This window comes from Clytia hemisphaerica, unplaced genomic scaffold (assembly GCF_902728285.1).
Source record: "Clytia hemisphaerica strain Z4C2 unplaced genomic scaffold, Clytia hemisphaerica genome assembly, whole genome shotgun sequence".
Classification (NCBI taxonomy): Eukaryota; Metazoa; Cnidaria; class Hydrozoa; order Leptothecata; family Clytiidae; genus Clytia; species Clytia hemisphaerica.
Window position 1 is genome coordinate 300,437 of NW_027103650.1, and position 20,571 is coordinate 321,007.

The window sequence follows — 20,571 nt, forward strand, 5'->3', positions numbered from 1 at the left end:
TATTCGACTTAGAGAAGGAGTGAGGCTTCCTATTTTCATCGAATTACAGAAACATTCAAATAATCAGGGTTCAAATTACATAGAGTTTAGTTTATTATCAAGTTTCATTACATTTACATTCAATATACATTCAATATACCTTCTTAATTTTGATGATGGGAAAAAATTATATAAATTTGTAACAAAAGAAAATTCAAGAAATTTAAGAAAAATTCCAATATGAGAAGAACTCGATAGAGGTCAGTCAGAAACTCAAGAATGATCGAAGCTAAACAAAAGCGACATAAGATTAAACTTTACGAGATTTTAAATGGCTGGTTCTGTCTTCTCATGGGCATATGAAGATGAAAATATCCTCATCCACGTCCAAAGTGTATTACATAATACGAAAACATTATTGTATCAACCCTTGTCTCTTCATAGTCCTGTATTTATCTTTGAGCGCAACGTTCGTTCTTGATTCATGAAATTTGAAGTGTTTCAAAATGTTATTCCAATCGCCAACACCAAACCGTTCGATACCTGCGATTAGACTCTTTTCTTCGTATGCTTGAAATTTCACACGCGCGCTCTTCTTTTTAAATGTAACATCTAAATTGGGAAAACAAGGAAAATAAATGTTTTAACAGTTCGTTTACGTTATTTCCAGGTTACAATGCTAAAAAGTGACAATATGTAGATTTTTTAGAAAGTCTTCTCTCAAGTTTTAATACTCCAGGCTACATTCCCGGAGGAATTTTAAGACGTTGGTTACATTGTATAGTTCATACAAACTTTTCTAAATTTTCTTCTTCAAACAAAAACTTAGCCTAACAAACATAGAAAAACAGTATTAAAAAAGGATGACCAAACCCGAGACAACTGATATTATTGAATTTACTCATTTCTAAAAACAGGTCCCATACAATAAAGAGACAGGCAAAATCACCAACCTCTATTCCCGACTCTTCTATTTCGATTATTATCATCATCAACATCGTCATTAACAACGATGGAGTCCCATTGCACTGATTCTCCCTCTTCTTGCATTTCTTCATGTCTCTCCATCCTAGTGTTGTTTACATCTTCCCTTGAGCTGGAGGGTTGGGAACCAGTTCTAGAGAGAAGATTTTAAAAATTTGGTGGTAATGGATCCAAATTATTGAAAAGAATTAACACTTTTAAAAAGAGAGATTACTCTTGTCAGACCAGACAGAGAAAATAGTTATAGAAACGAAAAAACATAACTGTATCAGCTATCATCTAAATATCGTTTTTGGTAAAAGAACTCCAATCCCACCAATAAAGAAAAGGCAAAATAGCGGGGCGGAACTGTTCTGTTGTTATTGAAATATCGCCCACTTACCTTCCGCCCCTGCTTGATATTGGCGATGATTCCGGCTGTGATTTACGTTTGTTGGGTGATCGGGTATATGATACGTATCTATCATGTTTGCGTGATGTTCTTGCTAGGGATACTGGCGAATTATTTTGATTACGTGATGTAGCATTTCTTCCAGCGTCTGTGTCCTGTGAATTGCAAAATATCTAGCTTTAAATTTCCATGGGTTTACATTTAGCTTTTGAACTGTTTTACAGTTTAAAAAGATGGGGAAAACTTTTGTTAAACAACTTTTGTTGATATAACTACTGATGAATCTATAGATTGTCATATGAGAATCACTTTTGACGAAAACTTTGAATCAGTTCTTGTCAAAATTAAAGAGGGGCTGTTTTGAAGAATTTTGACGAGAACTCGTGTTGGCGAGTGATAATCAGTTCCTCATTTTCCACAACATACACCAGATAAAGTCATACCTGTTCATCTTGTGTGAGAGCATGATCCAGATCACCATGGTAACAATTCGTTTTCCGTTTTATGATTGACGAGTTTCTATTGAGAGCAAGCAAAGGATATATATAAAAAAAGAGTCAATAAGGAGAATTCTGTAATTGATTGCAATAACAAGTTACATAAAAGAGCGAGGACTGGTTCCGATCTGACGCCAAGAAGTCGTTGCATTGATGATTTAGCATTATTCGTGCTCTCTTTAACGAGTTGCTAGATTGATGGTATTATCTAAAAATCAGGGTTTCAAAGAAAAATTTATCAAAGAAATAAAAAAAAACCTTTCTCTCTCAGAACATTTTGTTGAAGATTTCGGAGAAGGGCTTTCTTTTTGAGAATCACAAAGCTCCAGTGTTGATGTGTTTTGAAGTCTTTTCTTTTTGGGTGATGAAGGTTTGTTGTTGGAAGTTGTAAGCAAGAGTTTTTTTGGCGAACCATACAAAGACTTTCGTTTGCTGGTGTAAGTGATCGGTTGCACTGCCATTGTTTGACGCTGTTTAGTTTGATCACTGATATTGAAAAAAAAAATAGTTGATTACTTGTTGCATTATCCATTCAATTTGATACCCATTGTAATCAAAAAATGTAGATCAGTGCTCAGCATTACATCACTTTTACATGGGCTGGTTTTTCGGAAGAATTGACAAAAAGAAAAAATTCGTATGTTGAAGTCATTGCAGCTGGACCAGTAAAAAGAAGTTTTGAAAATATCTTTCAATCTAGGTATTGTAAAAACAACAAAAAACAAGGGACATTTAATGAATGATTAAATATAGATGGAATTAAACATGGCGTTCCTTTTTTTCTTTCTTTCTTTACCTTTTTGCTTTTGGTTTTCCATTTGGTGCATTTTTCTTTTGTCTCTTATCATCATTTTCGGCTGAGGCATTAACATCATTTTCTTCTGATGCATTAATATAAGGCGACATTCTTTTGGCTGCATCATTAAATCTGGCCTCGATATCCCGTGGATCCTCATTGAAATGTTCACCCATTTTCGAAAACATGGATGTAGTAATAGAGTTCAATTCGTCTTCGATTTCTCGCAATATTTCTTGTTCATCATCGTCATCAATTTCGTCGTTTGTTACCGAGGAAAGTTTTTCGGGTGGATTCTGCGAAGGCTTAGCATTTAATTGTTCTGCGTCTTGTAGCCGACGACTTCTGAGAGTTCTAGTACTTGAGACCTCAACAAGTAATCTTTGTGTAGAACTTGAATTCGATTCTTCTGTGACGTGTTGCTGGCTGACGCTGATGGGTGACATCTCATCAGATGATTTCTGGGTAGTATTTGAACTCATGAGAGAGTTTGACAATATGTCCACATCTTCAGTGACTGGTTGTCGATCACCTCTCAGAGAACTATCACACGAATTCTCATCAACCTTGTCCTCTAAGGACTTTTGATGATCCTGTTTTTGATTTACCGGGTTGACTTGCCCATTCGATGGACTTGAAGCGATTTTTTGTTGGAGGTTTTGTTGGAGGTGGTGTAGGGAGATTAGGTCCTCATCATCATCAGACTTATCTCCCTCATCATGATTAACCTCCGACGAACGAATTTTGGGTGATTTTTGGGTAGCCTTCTGATTTGACTCTTCCTTATCCATTTTGTTTATGAGTTGTGCAGATCTTTTAGGTGATCTGTCATCAATTACATCTGTTCCTGCTATTTCTTGCAGCGCATTTCTTTGCAGAGATCTTTTATGAGAACTATTTTTGCGTGCAGTCTTTTCCTCTATCAATTGTTGATCAGCGTCATTTACAAGTGTTCTTTTTTGAGTACCAATCTCTTTGGATGTTTCTTTTGCGTCTGATGGGTTAGAGGATTCTAAAGTATTTGTGGGTTTTGGCGAACTTCGACTGTTGCGTTTTCTGATTTTGTTTTGATAACCTTGGATCTTTTGAGGCCTTGAGCGCAATATTCTAGTGTGACCTTCATCACGTGACATAGATTGAGATTCATCATCATCATCCTCATTATTTACAGCTTTCGTTTTGGATGTTTGAGATGAAATATTGCCAGAGTTTCTTTCGCTTCCACCTTCTTCAGAAGATGATTGTGAGATCAATCGAGTTCGTTTCCTGGAAGTAAAAACAAGAAAGAAGATTCTAAGGTTTTGCAGACTCGTGCAATTTATTTAGAAATTTACACCAAAATAAAAGCAGAAAAATAAGAAAGATAGAAAACTTCAATTTTGTAATGTGATGGATTCTCTCATCGATTTCAGTAAAATAATATATTGTAATATTGAGTAGCTAGATAGACTTGAGCAAAAACAAAATGTCAAAAAAGAGTTGCGATTGATGCGTACAAATAAATGAGTGAAAAAAAAAATCATTGATGCTTAATAAATTGTTAATGGGCTGTAAGCAACCTTATAAAAATGTGTAAATAAGGAAATGCGTAGCTACAACACAAATAGATAGAACCCCTTCTTTTTTCAACTTTTTTTCCACTTTAATATTTTTTGCATAAACTTTGTGTAGTAGCTCTATTTGTACAAACTTTAGGCACTGTCTCAATATTTTCCATCTGTCACATACATAAATATTTTACACGCCGGCTTATTAAGGATTGATAAATGCTATTGACTTGAAATTTAGACCAGTGCTAGATATTCGCCATTTCAGCAAAATGGTACAAGTTTCACTTTTAGCGAAAATACTGATCTGCAAAATACCAACAGCACAAGCGACCAATTGCATTTGGCCAATTTTTGCAAATAATCTCAGATTTTTAAGACCTATCAATGGTACTCCTGTATTCCTGAAAGGGATGTGTATTTTACTGACAAACAGTGAAACTATTTCTTGGTATATTTTGCTTCTTTTTCTGACAAGTAGACCAATTTAATAAAACATTCTTTCAGCCATATAGTCATTTTGGTCAGTAAAAAATCAGTATTTAACTGTAGCCAATGTTATGTAGAGAAACAACGAATTATACTAACCTTTTCATAGTAGATTTCGGGATGGCTTCTTGGCTTCCCTCTTCAACACCTCCATGCTGGGTAGATCTTTGTTTCTCTCTTTCATCCAAGAGAACTGACATCTGCAAAGTAAAATGTTTTATTATTTGAATATGAAAGGGAGACGGTAGAATTATCAAAAGAATTTTTCAAATGTGAAAAAGTTGCTTTCTTTTGTTTAAAGTCTGAAAGTCACCCATAGTCTTATAGGCTTTGTCAATAACAAGATGACAATACCATATCTAGAAAGAACAATTTCAGCAAAAAACGAATCTGACTTACAAAGGTGTCTAACTTAGGTTTTTGCTGTTCTTTTAAGAATTGTTTTACAAGCTTTTTCAAATGTGACTGAATATTGCCGTTGTCTTGTTTTTCTGCTGATGATACAATCTAAAATAAAATAATTTTAGCAATGTTATTTAACTCAATCAGAATAAAATTCAATAAAGTTCCTCTCTCTTCTCTTTATCTTCTATTGAACTCTATCAGAAGAAAAAAAAAAGTAATGAAAAAAACAAAAAAAAAATGAAAAAAGTAACACAACAAATAAGTGAATAACCGTCACCATCCATATAAAAAAACAAGCCCGTCTCTTTTTAAAATGGTAAACATGGCAGTTTTGCCTAGAGGAGATTGCGTAGTATGTTACTGATATGAGATGGTAGCTTTCGTAGCAGATGGAATTTACAGTCTTTCTTTTGAAGTTGTTGTCTACTTACCTTTTTTGGTCGCAGATAAACGCGCACGACTCAAGCGATTTGATCGCTGAGTGCTTTTCTCCTTCCATTGAAAATTAGATTTACTTTGATTTCTTTCGAAAACAATTGTACATGATGAAAACAAACACAAAATTAGTATGTTTACAATAGATGAGATGTACAGCTTTGCGCACAAAGTTTTCAACTTTCAAAAAAGCGTTCACAGCGTCAAGCCTTATAGGATCCATTTATCCAATTTATGCAATAAAAGCTAAGAAGTGGACAACGACCTTTAGAGTCCAGTGCACATAAAATTACTTGCAAAATTACCATGATGTAGAGAAATAAGATGGAAATGACCTAACCTTACTCTTACCTTTATGTATTCTTTAATTTTTTCTGAATGTTTGCTGTTCTTGAATTCATCATTTATCTGTAAAAAAAGAAAGTAAATGCTATATTTGAGTTAAAATTACCTACTCTCAGGTACCTAATAGGGATTGGAATAAGCGGGGGGGGGGGTATAAAAAATCTCAAAACTTAATAATAAGCAGGGGGTTGGAATAAAAATGTCCTGGGTGGAAACTTTTTGCAAAATGAGGCTAATACAGCAGAATTAGGATAAAAGAGGAAACTTTAAAAAACATTGTCCCAAAAATTAATTGGCGGGGGGAGGACAGCTATTATGTACCCAAGAGTAATGATTGTAATATCCAGTAAAAGTAAAAGATCAATTTCAAATCTTAACAACATACCATTCCAAGCAGCTTCTGAAGCGAAGAGGAATCATCAGGTTCAAAACTTTGATTAATCAGATCAATAATAACTGCATATTCTTTCAGACGTGGAATCGTTTGTTCGTTCGTTTCATCTATTTAAGATTGAGACAAAACTTTATGAAGAAAAAGAAACCTTGAACACAAAAAATGCCTTTTTAAACACTTTTTTCCAATGAAAAATGAATAACTTTTATAGAGGCACCTTACCCAAAGATTGAAGAAGCTTCTAATAATTAAATTAAATGAGAGAAGATAAGTGAAAACCTCAAAATCAACCAGAATTTACAATCTTCCAAAGCAAAAAGACCTGTTTGATCGCTATATTTTGGGTTCCACGTTTACGAACCCCACCCCCTTCAAACAATGTCAACTTGGCAATCAAACTTAATCTCAAGATATTCAACCCTTCATTGCTCGCTGTAAATATTCCATCACTGCTTCATCAGCCATCTTAGTTTTTGCTACGACTCGCATAGTTTTAATTTCTAAACTTTTTCACCCAAATTCCCGGAAGTTATTATCTCCATAATATAAAGTGGCAAAAAAAACTGACGTCTACAATAGTTTCTAGACCGTGCGGGCTGTCAATCAAAGAGAACCCGAGGTATAAACTTTGGGCCTTTGTTTTGGTTTTCAAAACAGCTGAGTTGATCAAAAAGAAACATGGCAAAGTAACATTCAGCATGGAATGAACTTATCTAAAATTGATTTTTCTGGTGAGAATTTCTTTGACAATAAAAATAAATGTCTACAAATGTCCACTGTAGGATCATTTTTCAAAAAAATAAATTTAGCATTTCCCGTTTTTACCCTATGTAAACGAACGTGTTTTGAGCTTCTGAACAAGGGACACGTGAGTTTAAAAAATAATGCACACCGAACGCACTGGACTCAAGTCTGGTGTTGAGTTTTCCGGTGTTAAAATGGTGTCCAACTTAACAATGTTGACCAAGTAAAGTACCTTGGCGTAACCATAACGAAAAATCTAAATTGGCATGTCTGAAGTTACTATTTGACATCAAGAATAACTCAAAATTTGTGGACGATCAATTAAAGCCAGCACGTGTAGCGTCAGGATGAGATTGAATAAACAATAACGCCGTGTTTGTAACACTGTTCAGTGCATTAATTTATTGATGTGTAGTAATGTAGTGTTCAAACTGAAAATAAAAATTGAAAAATACTAAGTCTAATGAATCTAACTTAGGTACAAAAGGATGTAAGTCTATGAGAACAAAAGTAGAAGTAGAAAACAGCAAATGTATAAATGAATGATTGAAGTACTAATATAATGTAAAAGAAAATCTAACTTAACTTAACTTAGGTGCCACAAATAGAGACAGAGAAAAGAAACAAAAAACTGCTGGCCTGAGGTAGAATGCTGTAAGCAGGCAGCAGAACACAGGGTGTGTCAAGACTAACACCAACTGTGTGAAAATGAAAATTGAATGTGCTTGTATATGTGAGTAACTAAAGAGACTATTGATTGATTTCATTTGATTTGAGTTGACATCATGTCAGAGGAGGTCTTCACTCCTTGAAGTCTCTGTTGAAGTGAGGTCTGAGTGATGATGTGGCATTTATAGGCAGATCAAAAAGTCTAATTTACAGACCAAAATAAATTATGAGAAAAATTGGAATAAATTATAACAAAAGGAAATGCATATCAAATTGACATAAATTGAATGAATAAAATACTGACCAAATGCTTATCAAACACAGAAAAATGCAGAATAACCAAAATGGTGGGAAAAGTGAAATAAAATGCAGACCAAACAAAAACAAACAAAATGGCTGCACACTGAAAAAGGTGAGAGTGTTTGATTGACCAAAAATGGATTAAAACTAAGGTTTATGCCTTAACACTCCCCCAACAGAATGAAAAATAAGATTTTTTTTTTTTTTTTTTTGATATATTAGAAAATTTTAATTTTTTGAGTTATCCAATTGTTTCATCAAATCTATTTCATCCACACCACGTATCAAAACCAACGAACAAACTGATCGATGGGTCTCACGTTTGACTTTCTCGGTTGAATTTTGATACTGCACAATAACATCCCGAATCTTTCCATCACGTCCTTTATTGATGCTCTTAACGATTCCAAATTGTTGGTTCGTAGAATCTTGTCGGTGTCATTTGTGACTGTTAAGGGCTCTGAGGGTGAGCGGTCGTTGTTGCGGCCGAGGAGTAGGCGGTTCGGGGTGATCAAATCTGACATCTCGAACTCCTTGAAGTTGCCAACGGCCAATGGCAGATTGTTGATTGAGTTCGAGATTGTTGATGCCAGTGTCTCCCAATGAAGAATGGACAAACGTTGATTTCCGGCAGTTTTATCGATCGACTTCTTGATCTCCTGAATCTTTCTTTCTACACGTCCGTTGACATTATGTCCACCAACAGGACATGTCTCAAAATCGATATTCATTTTTGAATGAAGGTGCTGTTGTAGGTCGACGAAGTTAAGTTGCATTGTTTCACAACCCTTTACGAGCTGACTTCCTTCATCAACGAGAAGCTTTTTCGGGTAACCAACCTCACAGGCTAGTCGTGTAAATGCTTGGAGAAATGACGTTGTGTTGTAGCTGTCCATGACTTTGATTTTGACAGCTGTGGTTGTAGCGCAGCAGAAAACGAGTAGCCAGATCTTCACAGTGGTGCGCTTGTGATGTTCTGAATAGGACTGAAATGGTCCAGCAAGATCAGTCTGGGCGACAAAGAAGGCAGGGGCAATCTTTAGGTTGTCTTCTGAGAGTGGTCCCATTATGACTTGGAATTTCCTTTTTAATAGATAACGACATCGAGGACAAGAGGAGCGTATTTTGTTGTACTTCGTTTTGTTGGTGAATTGTTTGACTTCAGAGGTTGCCTTTTTGAAGTAGTAGGATTTGGCTCGTTCAATATCCGCATCATTTAGGAGTAGGTGTCTTTCCTTGGTAGAAGCTGAGGGATTTGGTTTGTGAAATTTTTTGAAGCTATTGATGAATTTAAGTACGTAAGCCATCACTCTGATTACATGGTTGAAATTTCTCCAATTGGGGTCGATCAAATAATTTGAGTATTTGTAGTGATTTGAAACGGCTTCTGGAATCATTGACTTGGTTGAAGATATGTAGCATTCGATACCTTCCTTGTGTACTTCTTCTCTTGACTCTTTCTTAAGATGTTGTTTCTCTTGCGCTGTCAGTGAGATGTCAGTAGTAGTCATGGCTGGGAAGTCCGAAGGGTTGCTTCTCATCCATTCATATCCGTTGATCCACTTTGAATATTGGTCAACATCTTGGATGGCTGTGCATCTTCTAGTGCCCAAGTCTGCAATCATGTCCTCTGATCTGACATATTTCCATTGGGATGTGTCTGTAAATCTGTGGACTTCAGATACTCTGTTTCTTGTCCATTGCTTTAAATTCAGGTTAAGGTTACAAATCCAATAGAGACTGATCTGAGAATCTGTAAATTTGATGCTCGACTTGTGTTTATCCTTCAGGGCTTGTTTGATTGTATGACCAGAGTGTGCATTGATCATCGCTGCATATAGCTCTGCACGTGGTTGAGTGTATTCATCTGAAATGAGTTTGGATCTACCAAAGATGAATTGACAGGTGAATGATCCATCCTTCTTCTTGAATCGAACATATATAGCGACACAAATGAGGCTTTTGCTTGCATCCCCAAAGTCAAGCGTCTGAATGTCCAAACTTGCAGCATCTTCTGGTACAACGGCTCTTTGATACTTGATTTGTTTGATTTCATTCATCATATCGAAATGGTCAAGCCAAATGGTCCGGATGTTATCGGGAAGAGCATCATCCCAATCCAATTTCCGAGTGACAAGGTCGTGAAGATCTAGTTTCATGGTGGCAACAATCGGTGTGATTAAACCAGTGATGTCGTAGAGTTCAGCTACCTTGGCCACGCATTGTCGTCGAGTTAGGTTCTCAGGTACCGTAGATACAAGTGTTGGTTTGCGACCTCGTGATTTTTTGGCGAAGTTGAGTTCTTGCACATCGAGAGAGATTTGATCTTTGAGTGGAAACCACTTGAGTCCAGCCACTCCAACCGATTGACCATCAGCAGATAGAGACTCTTGAGGAGGTCTTGATGAAAATGTGAAGCCTTTGAGGCCGAAGCCACCGTGATTGACAGCAACTTCTAGATCGTCTGCTATTGATTGGACTTCTGTCATGCCTGATGAACCTGACAAACAATCGTCCACGTACACATCTTCGGAAACAATCTTGTGGACGGTAGGATATCGGTCCTTGAGGATTCGGGCTGTCTCTCGCAATCCTCTCTCCGCTTGGTTGCCGCTTGACTTGATTCCATAAATGAGTGTTTTTATGACCTTCTCTTCTGGGGGCTGTGAAGGGTCCAGTGAGTCTTGCCAGAGATATCGTTGGAGTCCCCAGTGACATTGGTCCAATTTGATGGAGTTATACATTTTTTGTACATCAGTGTGGAATACCACAGAGTGGCACCTCCACCGCACAAATATATCAACCAATCGATTCATACTGTTGCGTCCTTTTGCCAAGATGTCATTCAGAGAGAATCCTGTGTCGGTGGGCATTGAGGCGTCGAATACCACTCTGCATGGCGTTGACACCGAACTCTCCTTCCAAACGGCACGCCATGGTATGAAATTCTGGTAAGGTGATTCTTTGAGGATTTGTTGAGATTCTGTTGATAGATTTTTGACGTAATCTACATATCCAAGCTTCTGAAGTTTTTGTTCCGAATGGAGGATGTCTTCTCTATCTTTGGTGTTCTTTGCGAGGCGATGAACTTGTTGGTTGTAGACCTTCAGTGCGATATGTCGATTTGGTTGCAAACGGTGTGTTGGGTCAGCCATCAGTGGGAGGGTGGCAATTGATTGGTGATTTTGTACATCGACTGTGACGGAATCATTTATGATCTGCTGCTCTGTTTCCTCCTTGATGCTCATGATTTCGTTTGGTTGGTTGCGACACGTCTCACATCCTCTACAATTAACACAGCGAAATGACCATTCGCTGCCAGCACGTTCCGCTTCATTGAATGTGATGAGCTTCTGAACATCAACATCATCGTCTTCGTCAAGTGTGTTGTTGCTAGTGACGTCACCGATGGTTGCAGAATATCCGAGCATGCGCACATCTGGGTTGACTTGATAGCCATTTCGAAAGAGAGCCAATTGATTGGAGATGAAGTGTGTGGAGAGGTGACTTGAGCCAACATTGTTGAAGACCTCATGAGGTCCTCCGATGACACCAGTGGAACCGTCTGCGTTGATGAATTGAGATCGGTATATCGTCAGTCCAGATGGAAGTTGGAAGATGGGTTCTGGGAAGTATCGCTGATATCTGATGCCCACCATAAAATCGACGTCTCCTCCAATGGATTTAGGAACGGAAGGAAGAAATTGAAGTTTATTACCTTCTTTCAAGTATTGAGTCTTGATGTCCTCGTAGACCCTTCCTTGGAGTGGGTAGCTTGGAAAAGTCTCGGTTATGCGATCCATGCAAGGTCCAGTCATCATGGCATTAACTCCGTGGCTGAGAGGAATGGAGATGGTGTATACTCCGTGAGATGTGATATTGACTGATCCACCAACACCACCCATTGAGATGTCCCCAGAGAATTGCTTGATTGCGTTGGATCCAAGATGCCTGACTGCCTCGAAGCGACTGATAAAATCGCTGCAGCCAGAGTCGTAAAAGATGGTGTACGTTCGTTTGTTGATTTGGATGGACTGCAGCATGAAGATAGCACTGTTGGAGTCGTCTGTTGGAGTTGAATGGCTTGATTTGAATGAAGTGTGGAAGATCTTTATATCCTTGGAATACGTAGGGACTGGGAGTCTTCTGATGCATCGGCTCTTGTAGTGTTCGAGCACGTCTTTGTTGGTCTGGTCAAACTTGTGATCGTCACATACCAGTACATGTTTCTTCGTGATTTCGGAGTTGTGAGCCGGATTCTTGCAGATAAAGTCTCGTTGACATTTTCCTTCGGCGTGTTTGCCTCTATCCATTTGTGCTCCGGGATAAAGGCATTGATAACAGAGTCCATTGTCTTGGAGGAACTTGAAACGTTGGCTGGTTGTCATGTCGACAAACTTCTTGCATGAGAAATACTGAATTAACTTTGTACCTCTCGGACCATTGGATTTGATATGATTGGTTGCGCCACAGATGAAGCATATTGGCTCTTGGTGTTGTTGGTGTTGGGGTTTTCCATCTGACGAGCCATAGTAAGTTGACGAACCAGACTTCCTCTTGTCTTTCTCCTTGTCATTGGTTAAGTTGGATGTCTTGGTATTTGACTGGATGACAGTGACTTGTTGCTGTACTTTGATTTCTTTCTCCAGAAATTCAATCATCTGTTTCCATTTGTATTTTCCCTCTCTTGGACTTTCGCAGGTCAATGTCAGCCATCTCATCATTCGACTTTGACCAAGTTTGTTCGACAGGTGGGTTAGGGCGTCACCATAGTATAACTCGTTCTCGATGTTGTGGTCGGATGCTAGATGCATTAAGTCCCGCATGACGTTGATGACCTTGCTTAACGATTCAGTGATTTTGATGGAGTCCTTGTGCTTCAAGTCAATGGAATTGAGTTTGGACAGCTTGTTGGAAAGGAGCAGACGTCTGTCACCAAACGCATCTTTGAGTCTTGTCCAGATATCTTGGATGTCGGTCACGTTCTTGACAAGCTCCAGGGCATGTTTTCCGAGATGATTGTTTTTCAGTAAGTCAGACTGGTACGATTTTGGAATGTCTGAGAACAGTTTATTGAACTCCGAGTTGAAGGTGTAAATGTCAATGTGCGAGTCATAGCCTGTGAACGTAGGCAATTTGATATTGAGCTGACTCTTTTTAAAGTTATCAAGTTTATCAAGTTCTCTGGTTTTGATTTCCTCTTGAAGACTGCTCTGGTATGACAATCGAAGCTCTAACAACATGTCGTAATCCTTCTTCAGGCTGGCAAACTTGTCTGGTTTGATGTTGAGATCGAGGAGTTCCTTCATCTTTAGAGATAAACTGTTGAATTCTGTGCTGACGGACGATAGATCTTTCTTACGTTGCTTGAGGTCTTCATTGGTGCACTTTCCAGCAATGAACGTGATGGTGGTCTTCAAGTGCTTCATTGACTGAGTGAGATCGTCTATGGCAAACTCTGACTTGTGCTCTTGTGTGGCTTGAGATGTAGCAGAAATGGCGATGTTATATTTTGTGAGACATTTCACATATTCACTGACTTTTGATGTAATTAATGTCAATTGTTTACTATAACTTTGCTCATAAACACCATCTTGATCTTGAAGATGAAAACGAAGTTCTCTATGTTTCTCTCTGAACTGGTTACGAAGTGTCTCAATTTTGGTAGCACACGATTTGATGAGTTCTGGCGACTCTTTGATGTCATCTGGTGCATAGTCTTGGATGATGTCAAGTATCTGATCCTCAAGACCTGAGGCTGAGAACAAAATGATTTTGATTTCTGTCTCTGCCATTGAGCGAATTGAAGTGTCGGACGACAGACGAATTGAAGTGTCGGACGACGGATGAATTGAGGTGTCGGACGACGGATGAATTGAGGTGTCGGACGGCGGACGAATTGAAGTGTCGGACGACGGACGAATTGAAGTGTCGGACGACGGACGAATTGAGGTGTCGGACGACGGACGAATTGAGGTGTCGGACGACAGACGAATTGAGGTGTCGTGCGACGGACGAATTGAAGTGTCGGACGACGGATGAATTGAAGTGTCGGACGACGGATGAATTGAAGTGTCGGACGACGGATGAATTGAAGTGTCGGACGACGGACGAGTTGAGGTGTCGGACGACGGATGAATTGAAGTGTCGGACGACGGACGAGTCGACGACTTGAGGTGTCGGACGACGGACGAATTGAGGTGTCGGACGACGGACGAATTGAAGTGTCGGACGACGGACGAGTTGAAGTGTCGGGCGACGGATGAGTTGAGGTGTCGGACAACGGACGAATTGAAGTGTCGGACGACGGATGAATTGAAGTGTCGGACGACGGACGAGTTGAAGTGTCGGACGACGGATGAGCGATAACCTTTTCTCCGGTTGATGCAAGGATGCGATAGTCAATACGATTTTTCTTCCTCGTGTTCATTGATCGCGCCCACAAACAGCAGTGATGTTGATTGAACGGTCCTGTTTGAATGTAGCGTCAGGATGAGATTGAATAAACAATAACGCCGTGTTTGTAACACTGTTCAGTGCATTAATTTATTGATGTGTAGTAATGTAGTGTTCAAACTGAAAATAAAAATTGAAAAATACTAAGTCTAATGAATCTAACTTAGGTACAAAAGGATGTAAGTCTATGAGAACAAAAGTAGAAGTAGAAAACAGCAAATGTATAAATGAATGATTGAAGTACTAATATAATGTAAAAGAAAATCTAACTTAACTTAACTTAGGTGCCACAAATAGAGACAGAGAAAAGAAACAAAAAACTCACCAGCTGGCCTGAGGTAGAATGCTGTAAGCAGGCAGCAGAACACAGGGTGTGTCAAGACTAACACCAACTGTGTGAAAATGAAGATTGAATGTGCTTGTATATGTGAGTAACTAAAGAGACTATTGATTGATCTCATTTGATTTGAGTTGACATCATGTCAGAGGAGGTCTTCACTCCTTGAAGTCTCTGTTGAAGTGAGGTCTGAGTGATGATGTGGCATTTATAGGCAGATCAAAAAGTCTAATTTACAGACCAAAATAAATTATGAGAAAAATTGGAATAAATTATAACAAAAGGAAATGCATATCAAATTGACATAAATTGAATGAATAAAATACTGACCAAATGCTTATCAAACACAGAAAAATGCAGAATAACCAAAATGGTGGGAAAAGTGAAATAAAATGCAGACCAAACAAAAGCAAACAAAATGGCTGCACACTGAAAAAGGTGAGAGTGTTTGATTGACCAAAAATGGATTAAAACTAAGGTTTATGCCTTAACAGCACGTCAATACTGTGTAAATATTAGATAGAAATGACAACTTGCCCAGTTGAAAGTATATAAAATCATACTTTCCCTTCACCATTGACTTATGGAACAAATTACCATCAAAGGTAGTTGAACGTGCACAACGGACGCACTAGGCTCAAAACTTCAATGGCTTCAAACTATTCATAGGCCCAATTGTAGACCCCCAGATATTCACCCAAGGAACAAGTGTGCAAAATTTCAGCCAAATCGTACAATTTTTTAATTCTCAGGCCATATTTTAGAAAGGCAAGGCAGCGTCCGTTGGTGGTCAAAAAGGACATTTTTTTCAGTGTTTTTCCACAAAAAAGGCTGTTTTTACCAATATTTTAGTAATTTCAGGAGGGGCAGCGTCCGATAACCAGACGCTAAAAAAGCATGAAAAATGGCCTGATTCTCCAGACTGCCCCAAAGTTTTAGCCTAGTTTTGGCGAAAAACTTGTCCCAAGGCCCCAAAAATCAAAATTTTTGAAAAATAAAAAAATACCCCCAGATATTCACCCAAGGAACAAGTGTGCAAAATTTCAGCCAAACTGCACTTAGGTGACACTACTTAGAAAATTTTTGTTTCTTAAAATTATAACGGGAATTTTTCAAAAATATTAATAAGAGCTCATAAAACCAGAAAAAGTTTGGTCAATGCTGACAAAATAACACAGACTTCAATGCACCATATAGGTTTTGAGCTCTCAAATACCGTGAGATCGGGTAACTTGCATCGGTGGAGTTTAACATGCATAGCCCTCAAATGAATGACCTGGCTGGTCATTAAAATACAAAGTTAAATAAAAATAAAAATAGTAGAGTAGAGCTGCAAGCGAAGCTGTGTAGTTCATTTGTTTTGAAAGTTTGCTGCTTTGATTGGTCATTCATTTGAGGGCTATGCATGTTAGCCTCCACTGATGATAGTTACCCGATCTCACGGTTCGACTTGCTTATTTTTGCCAGTTCCCCCCTTATCCACTCAGCCACTCAAGATTTAGAAATAAGGTTAACAATTATTAAGCATATCATACTTTTATTTGCCATGACCTGTATAATTTTATTTGTCCTGTCAAGGTATTATCTTCTTAAACAAACGATTTTAGATCATTTCCAACATGCGGGAGTCAATCACTCATCAAGATTTTCAGGGCATTTGCAGGACTCTTTAGTAGGACTGCAGTAAACAGGCTGTAAACCCTGCTAGTGCCTGTAAAATTAGAATTTCCATGTGATGGGTTAGGACAGTGTAGCTGGAACCTCGATATTCCAGGATTAGAAACAGGTTTATTACACACATTTCCTCAGAAACTTTTAAAATCATCTGCCATTATGACTTTCTTGAAGCCGTTCCGAAATGAACCAATCAGGTTATGTATCGGAATTCCTATGGGAGTTCTTTTCCGAAATTTTAAAATAGCTAAGTCAGCCAAAAAACTTTTCCCGGGGGTTTGAGGAAAAACAGAACTGATATTATTTGTTTTTTATTTAACCAGATATTTAAATTTGGGCTCAGAAATACTTAAATAAATAAGTTATTAATATTCAATATACTATTTGTATCTCTTAGAAAATACACACTTACAGAACGACATTGTTTATCATTTGGAATACCCCTGTATTTGGACCATTCTATTGTGGGCGCAAAATAGGGCGGAAACACCCTCAGTGCAAGATTGTCGCCTCATCTTTATTTGCCCGCGCGAGAATGCGAGCTAATCATTTTTTTCTTGCGCGCTCGAGGGGAAAAGGAAAGTGATCGATATTCTTTGAATGAAAAATGTCAGAAATAAACCCAAAGACCAAAAGATGTATTTTGTTGTTGAGAATCGATCCTGTGAAGATGAAAAAAATTTTGCTTTGCCTTTTTTTCGGAACACTGAAAAACTCTAATTTCGATCTTCCTTTAATGTAAAGAGGTTGCGAGATTTGGGTTAGCGAGGCAAAAATTGCTAAAAAGCTGGTAAAAATTGTAATCCTCAAAAATCGAAGTTCCAACTTCACTGTAGGACACTCTCCAATCTCTTTAAAGTCTCAAAAGACTGAGGAGAGGAGCTTTTTCTTGCATACAGTACCCATATACAGCAGACAGAATTCACAGAGCGTACACACGTGGGCGCTTAAACATGATTGCGCGGAGGGATGCTGGTCAAAAAATTCCCGTGAGCAATCTCGTTACCATGAGCGGTCCTAAATCCAACAGCCCTGCCTAAATCCGACCCCCCAATTAACCACTAAGAAAAAAAAAATTATATGTTTACAAACATTCCCACTCCAAGTTGAACAATAAACTATTGCAAGTAATCTGGAAACAAAACAGCTAACAAGATGACTATAATGTCAAGATGTCAATTAATGTGATCAAAAAAGTGTGAGTGGTAAAAAAATAATTACCTCTATTATTCCGAATCTGTTGCTCGTGTTTAAAACGTTAACAATTTTGTAGTGAAAATTTATGTTTTATATAAGAAGCAATTATTGTTATTTGGTTCAATTGATTCAGTGTATCAAATCTTTCAGTTTAGTTGACACTTTGGTATCTTCATTGCGTCACAGTGAAAGATTTGTTTTTATCTAGTTAGTATCTTTGAAACGCCCCATTGGATTTAGGCAGGGCTGTCGGATTTAGGACAACTCACGGTATTTATCAAAAAGTGCTTAAGTGCTTAAGTGCAAATTCCAAATATGCATTTCCCATGATTTTTGTATGAAGATTCAAGTCTGTAGTGTTAGTGAAAAAAGTTCGTCAATACCATACCCCTGTAAAATTTTTTTTGGAATAAAGCTCAATGGGCCATTCAAGAATTTGTCTGTAACAGGGGGGGCGGACGACACAGGATTTCCGAGGGCAAAGGTTTTCACCAAAATTTGAAATTTCCAAGGTGAGAGAAGAAAATGTATGAATTTCCAAGGCAATTGAACTAAAAAAAACAAAAGGGGCCGTCGACATTCGACTTTCGAATTTTTTAACGGCATTTGGCCGTTATGGTTCTGACCCCCTCCCCCCCTCTACGTTAACAGCCATCAAATTCTCTAAAGTTAAAAAATTGTCAAAAATCGATGAAACTCCAAATTTTCTCCTTCACTTTCATTGTTGTTTCGTCAGCCATCTTTAATATCGCTACGGCTTTGCTCAGTTTACATTTTAAAAATAACGGAGATAATATCTAAACTTTTTTCTGAAAGTTGCGCGAATTAATTATCTACGTAATCATAATCAAAAGAATAGCGGCATTTCAAAGAAAAAAGACCGACCGTCTGCGAAATTCAAGGGCCGCGCGGACCGTCTAAACAAATGGAACACGAGACATAAACATCGGGTCGTTTGTTTTGGTTAAAATTATTCTAAAAAATAGCGAAGTGAATACTTTAGGTATGTGACTTTAGCAGATCTTAGTTGATAAAAGGAGGAAAAGAAATATGGAAAGTAACATTTGTATGGAATAAACGTCTCAAAAATCAATATTTTCTGATGAAAAGAATTGATATGTGGTGAGTTGACCAATAAAGAGATTTTCGACCTTCCCTTAATGGCACATGGTCGACCCCCTCCCCCCCTTAACGGCCAAATGCTGTTAAAAAATTCGAAAGTCGAATGTCGACGGCCCCTAACAAAATAGAGTGGAATTTCCGATGCATTTTGCAAAAGTACATAGATTTTCATCGGAATTTTTGACCACCACTGGAAAAGAAAAATTATTTCCGAGGCTAGAAAAAATTAAAAAATGCACGTCGTCCGACGGGTTGGCAGACGATATCATCCACCAGGATGCAAGTGAAATTTTTCAATCTGCGGACCTAGACGGGGGTTCTGTTATTATCAGTTAGGGTTAGGGTTGGAGCTCGAGAGTCACAATATAAGACCGAAGGCCTTCTTAGGGGCATCTGTACCCTGTAACCTAACTTAGGATCCCGTAGGGATCCTTGTAGGGGCACCGGTAGGGCTGGGAGCTTTCTTAATAGAGGTCTGTAAATTACACGCTATAAGTATTTGTGAATGACAACATTCTGCCGTGGCTCGTTGATGCAAGCGGTTAGGCATTGGGTTTGTAAACCAAGATAGCTTACATTTGGTGGTTCGAGCCGGGGTAGTCGGAGACCAAATTTCACCGGTACGGTCAAATTTCATAAAAATACTTAAAACAGAAAACAGTTAGAAACACTAGAGAAAGTCAGAAAATCAGGATAGAAGATAGGAAAATAGGGGGAAAATAAGAGAGGATGCATCCTGGTGGATGATATCGTTTGCCAACCCGTCCTACAGGGGGTGTTCCAGGCGTCCGCGCTCGATAGGATCGATCATCGGAACGGCTCGATGACGGATCGATATGTGATTGATGGATTACTTATCGATCCGGATAAGAGATCGATAGAGGATCGATACTCAAGATTTTTTTAAGCTTATGATTAGTTATCGATCTATCATCGATCTATCATCGATCTATCATCGATCTTTTATCGATCTTATCGACCCTATCGACTCTATCGAGTATATCGATTCGTCATCGATCGTTAATCGATTCGTCATCGATGCATAATTGATTTATAATCGATGCATAATCGATTTATAATCGATGACGAATCGATTTATAATCGATGACGAATCGATTAACGATCGATGACGAATCGATTAACGATCGATGACAAATCGATATACTCGATTGAAATACTAGCTCGATAATGGATCAACGAAGGATCGATACTCAAGACTTTTTAATGGCTGAATCTTCCATCGATCTCCTATCCGGATCGATAAGTAATCCATCGATCACATATCGATCCGTCATCGAGCCGTTCCGATGATCGATCCTATCGAGCGCGGACGCCTGGGGTGTTATACAAAAATTTTCTGGAATGGCCCCCAATATTTATACTTTTGAACTCAATATTTTTTTGAAGAATTGCCGTTTAATAAGAATTTACTTACTTTTCCATATTGTCACACATCTGGCTAAACAGGAGTAACACGATTCAGTGTAAAATTGACAAGTTTTATGTGCGATTTTTTCTAAAATCCACGAATCTAAAATTTGGTCTTCGTTTGACGCCATCTTGAATCCTATTTGCGCGCTAAATTTCTTGGCGCTCGCTTTGCTAAACTTTGTTTGATTTGATGATGACGTCACTATTGTCAAGGTGCATTTTAATCTTTTGTGGTGTTTATTCTTGTTTTCGATGACACACAGAAGTTTTGAAAAAATGCTGATTTACTTAGAAATTATAAATTGATAAATTTTTTTGAACAATCACTGTATCAATAGGCCAAAAAGTCAAGTAAGATCACATCTATGTCAAGAGTTAT

The 20,571-nt window shown here is 38.1% G+C and overlaps 1 protein-coding gene across 1 annotated transcript; it reads right to left on the reverse strand.

The window, feature by feature from the left end:
• Window positions 1-69: 69 nt before the first annotated feature.
• On the reverse strand, window positions 70-20,419 carry LOC136803093 (enolase-phosphatase E1-like). Its single transcript, XM_067059845.1, has 11 exons — window positions 20,197-20,419; window positions 6,254-6,369; window positions 5,875-5,931; window positions 5,083-5,190; window positions 4,783-4,883; window positions 2,648-3,913; window positions 2,110-2,337; window positions 1,798-1,873; window positions 1,346-1,509; window positions 933-1,096; window positions 70-591 (listed from the first exon to the last, which is right to left on the reverse strand). Exons 1-11 carry the CDS (start codon window positions 20,318-20,320, stop codon window positions 395-397), a joined length of 2,601 nt encoding a protein of 866 aa, XP_066915946.1. The 5' UTR covers window positions 20,321-20,419; the 3' UTR covers window positions 70-394.
• Window positions 20,420-20,571: the final 152 nt, after the last annotated feature.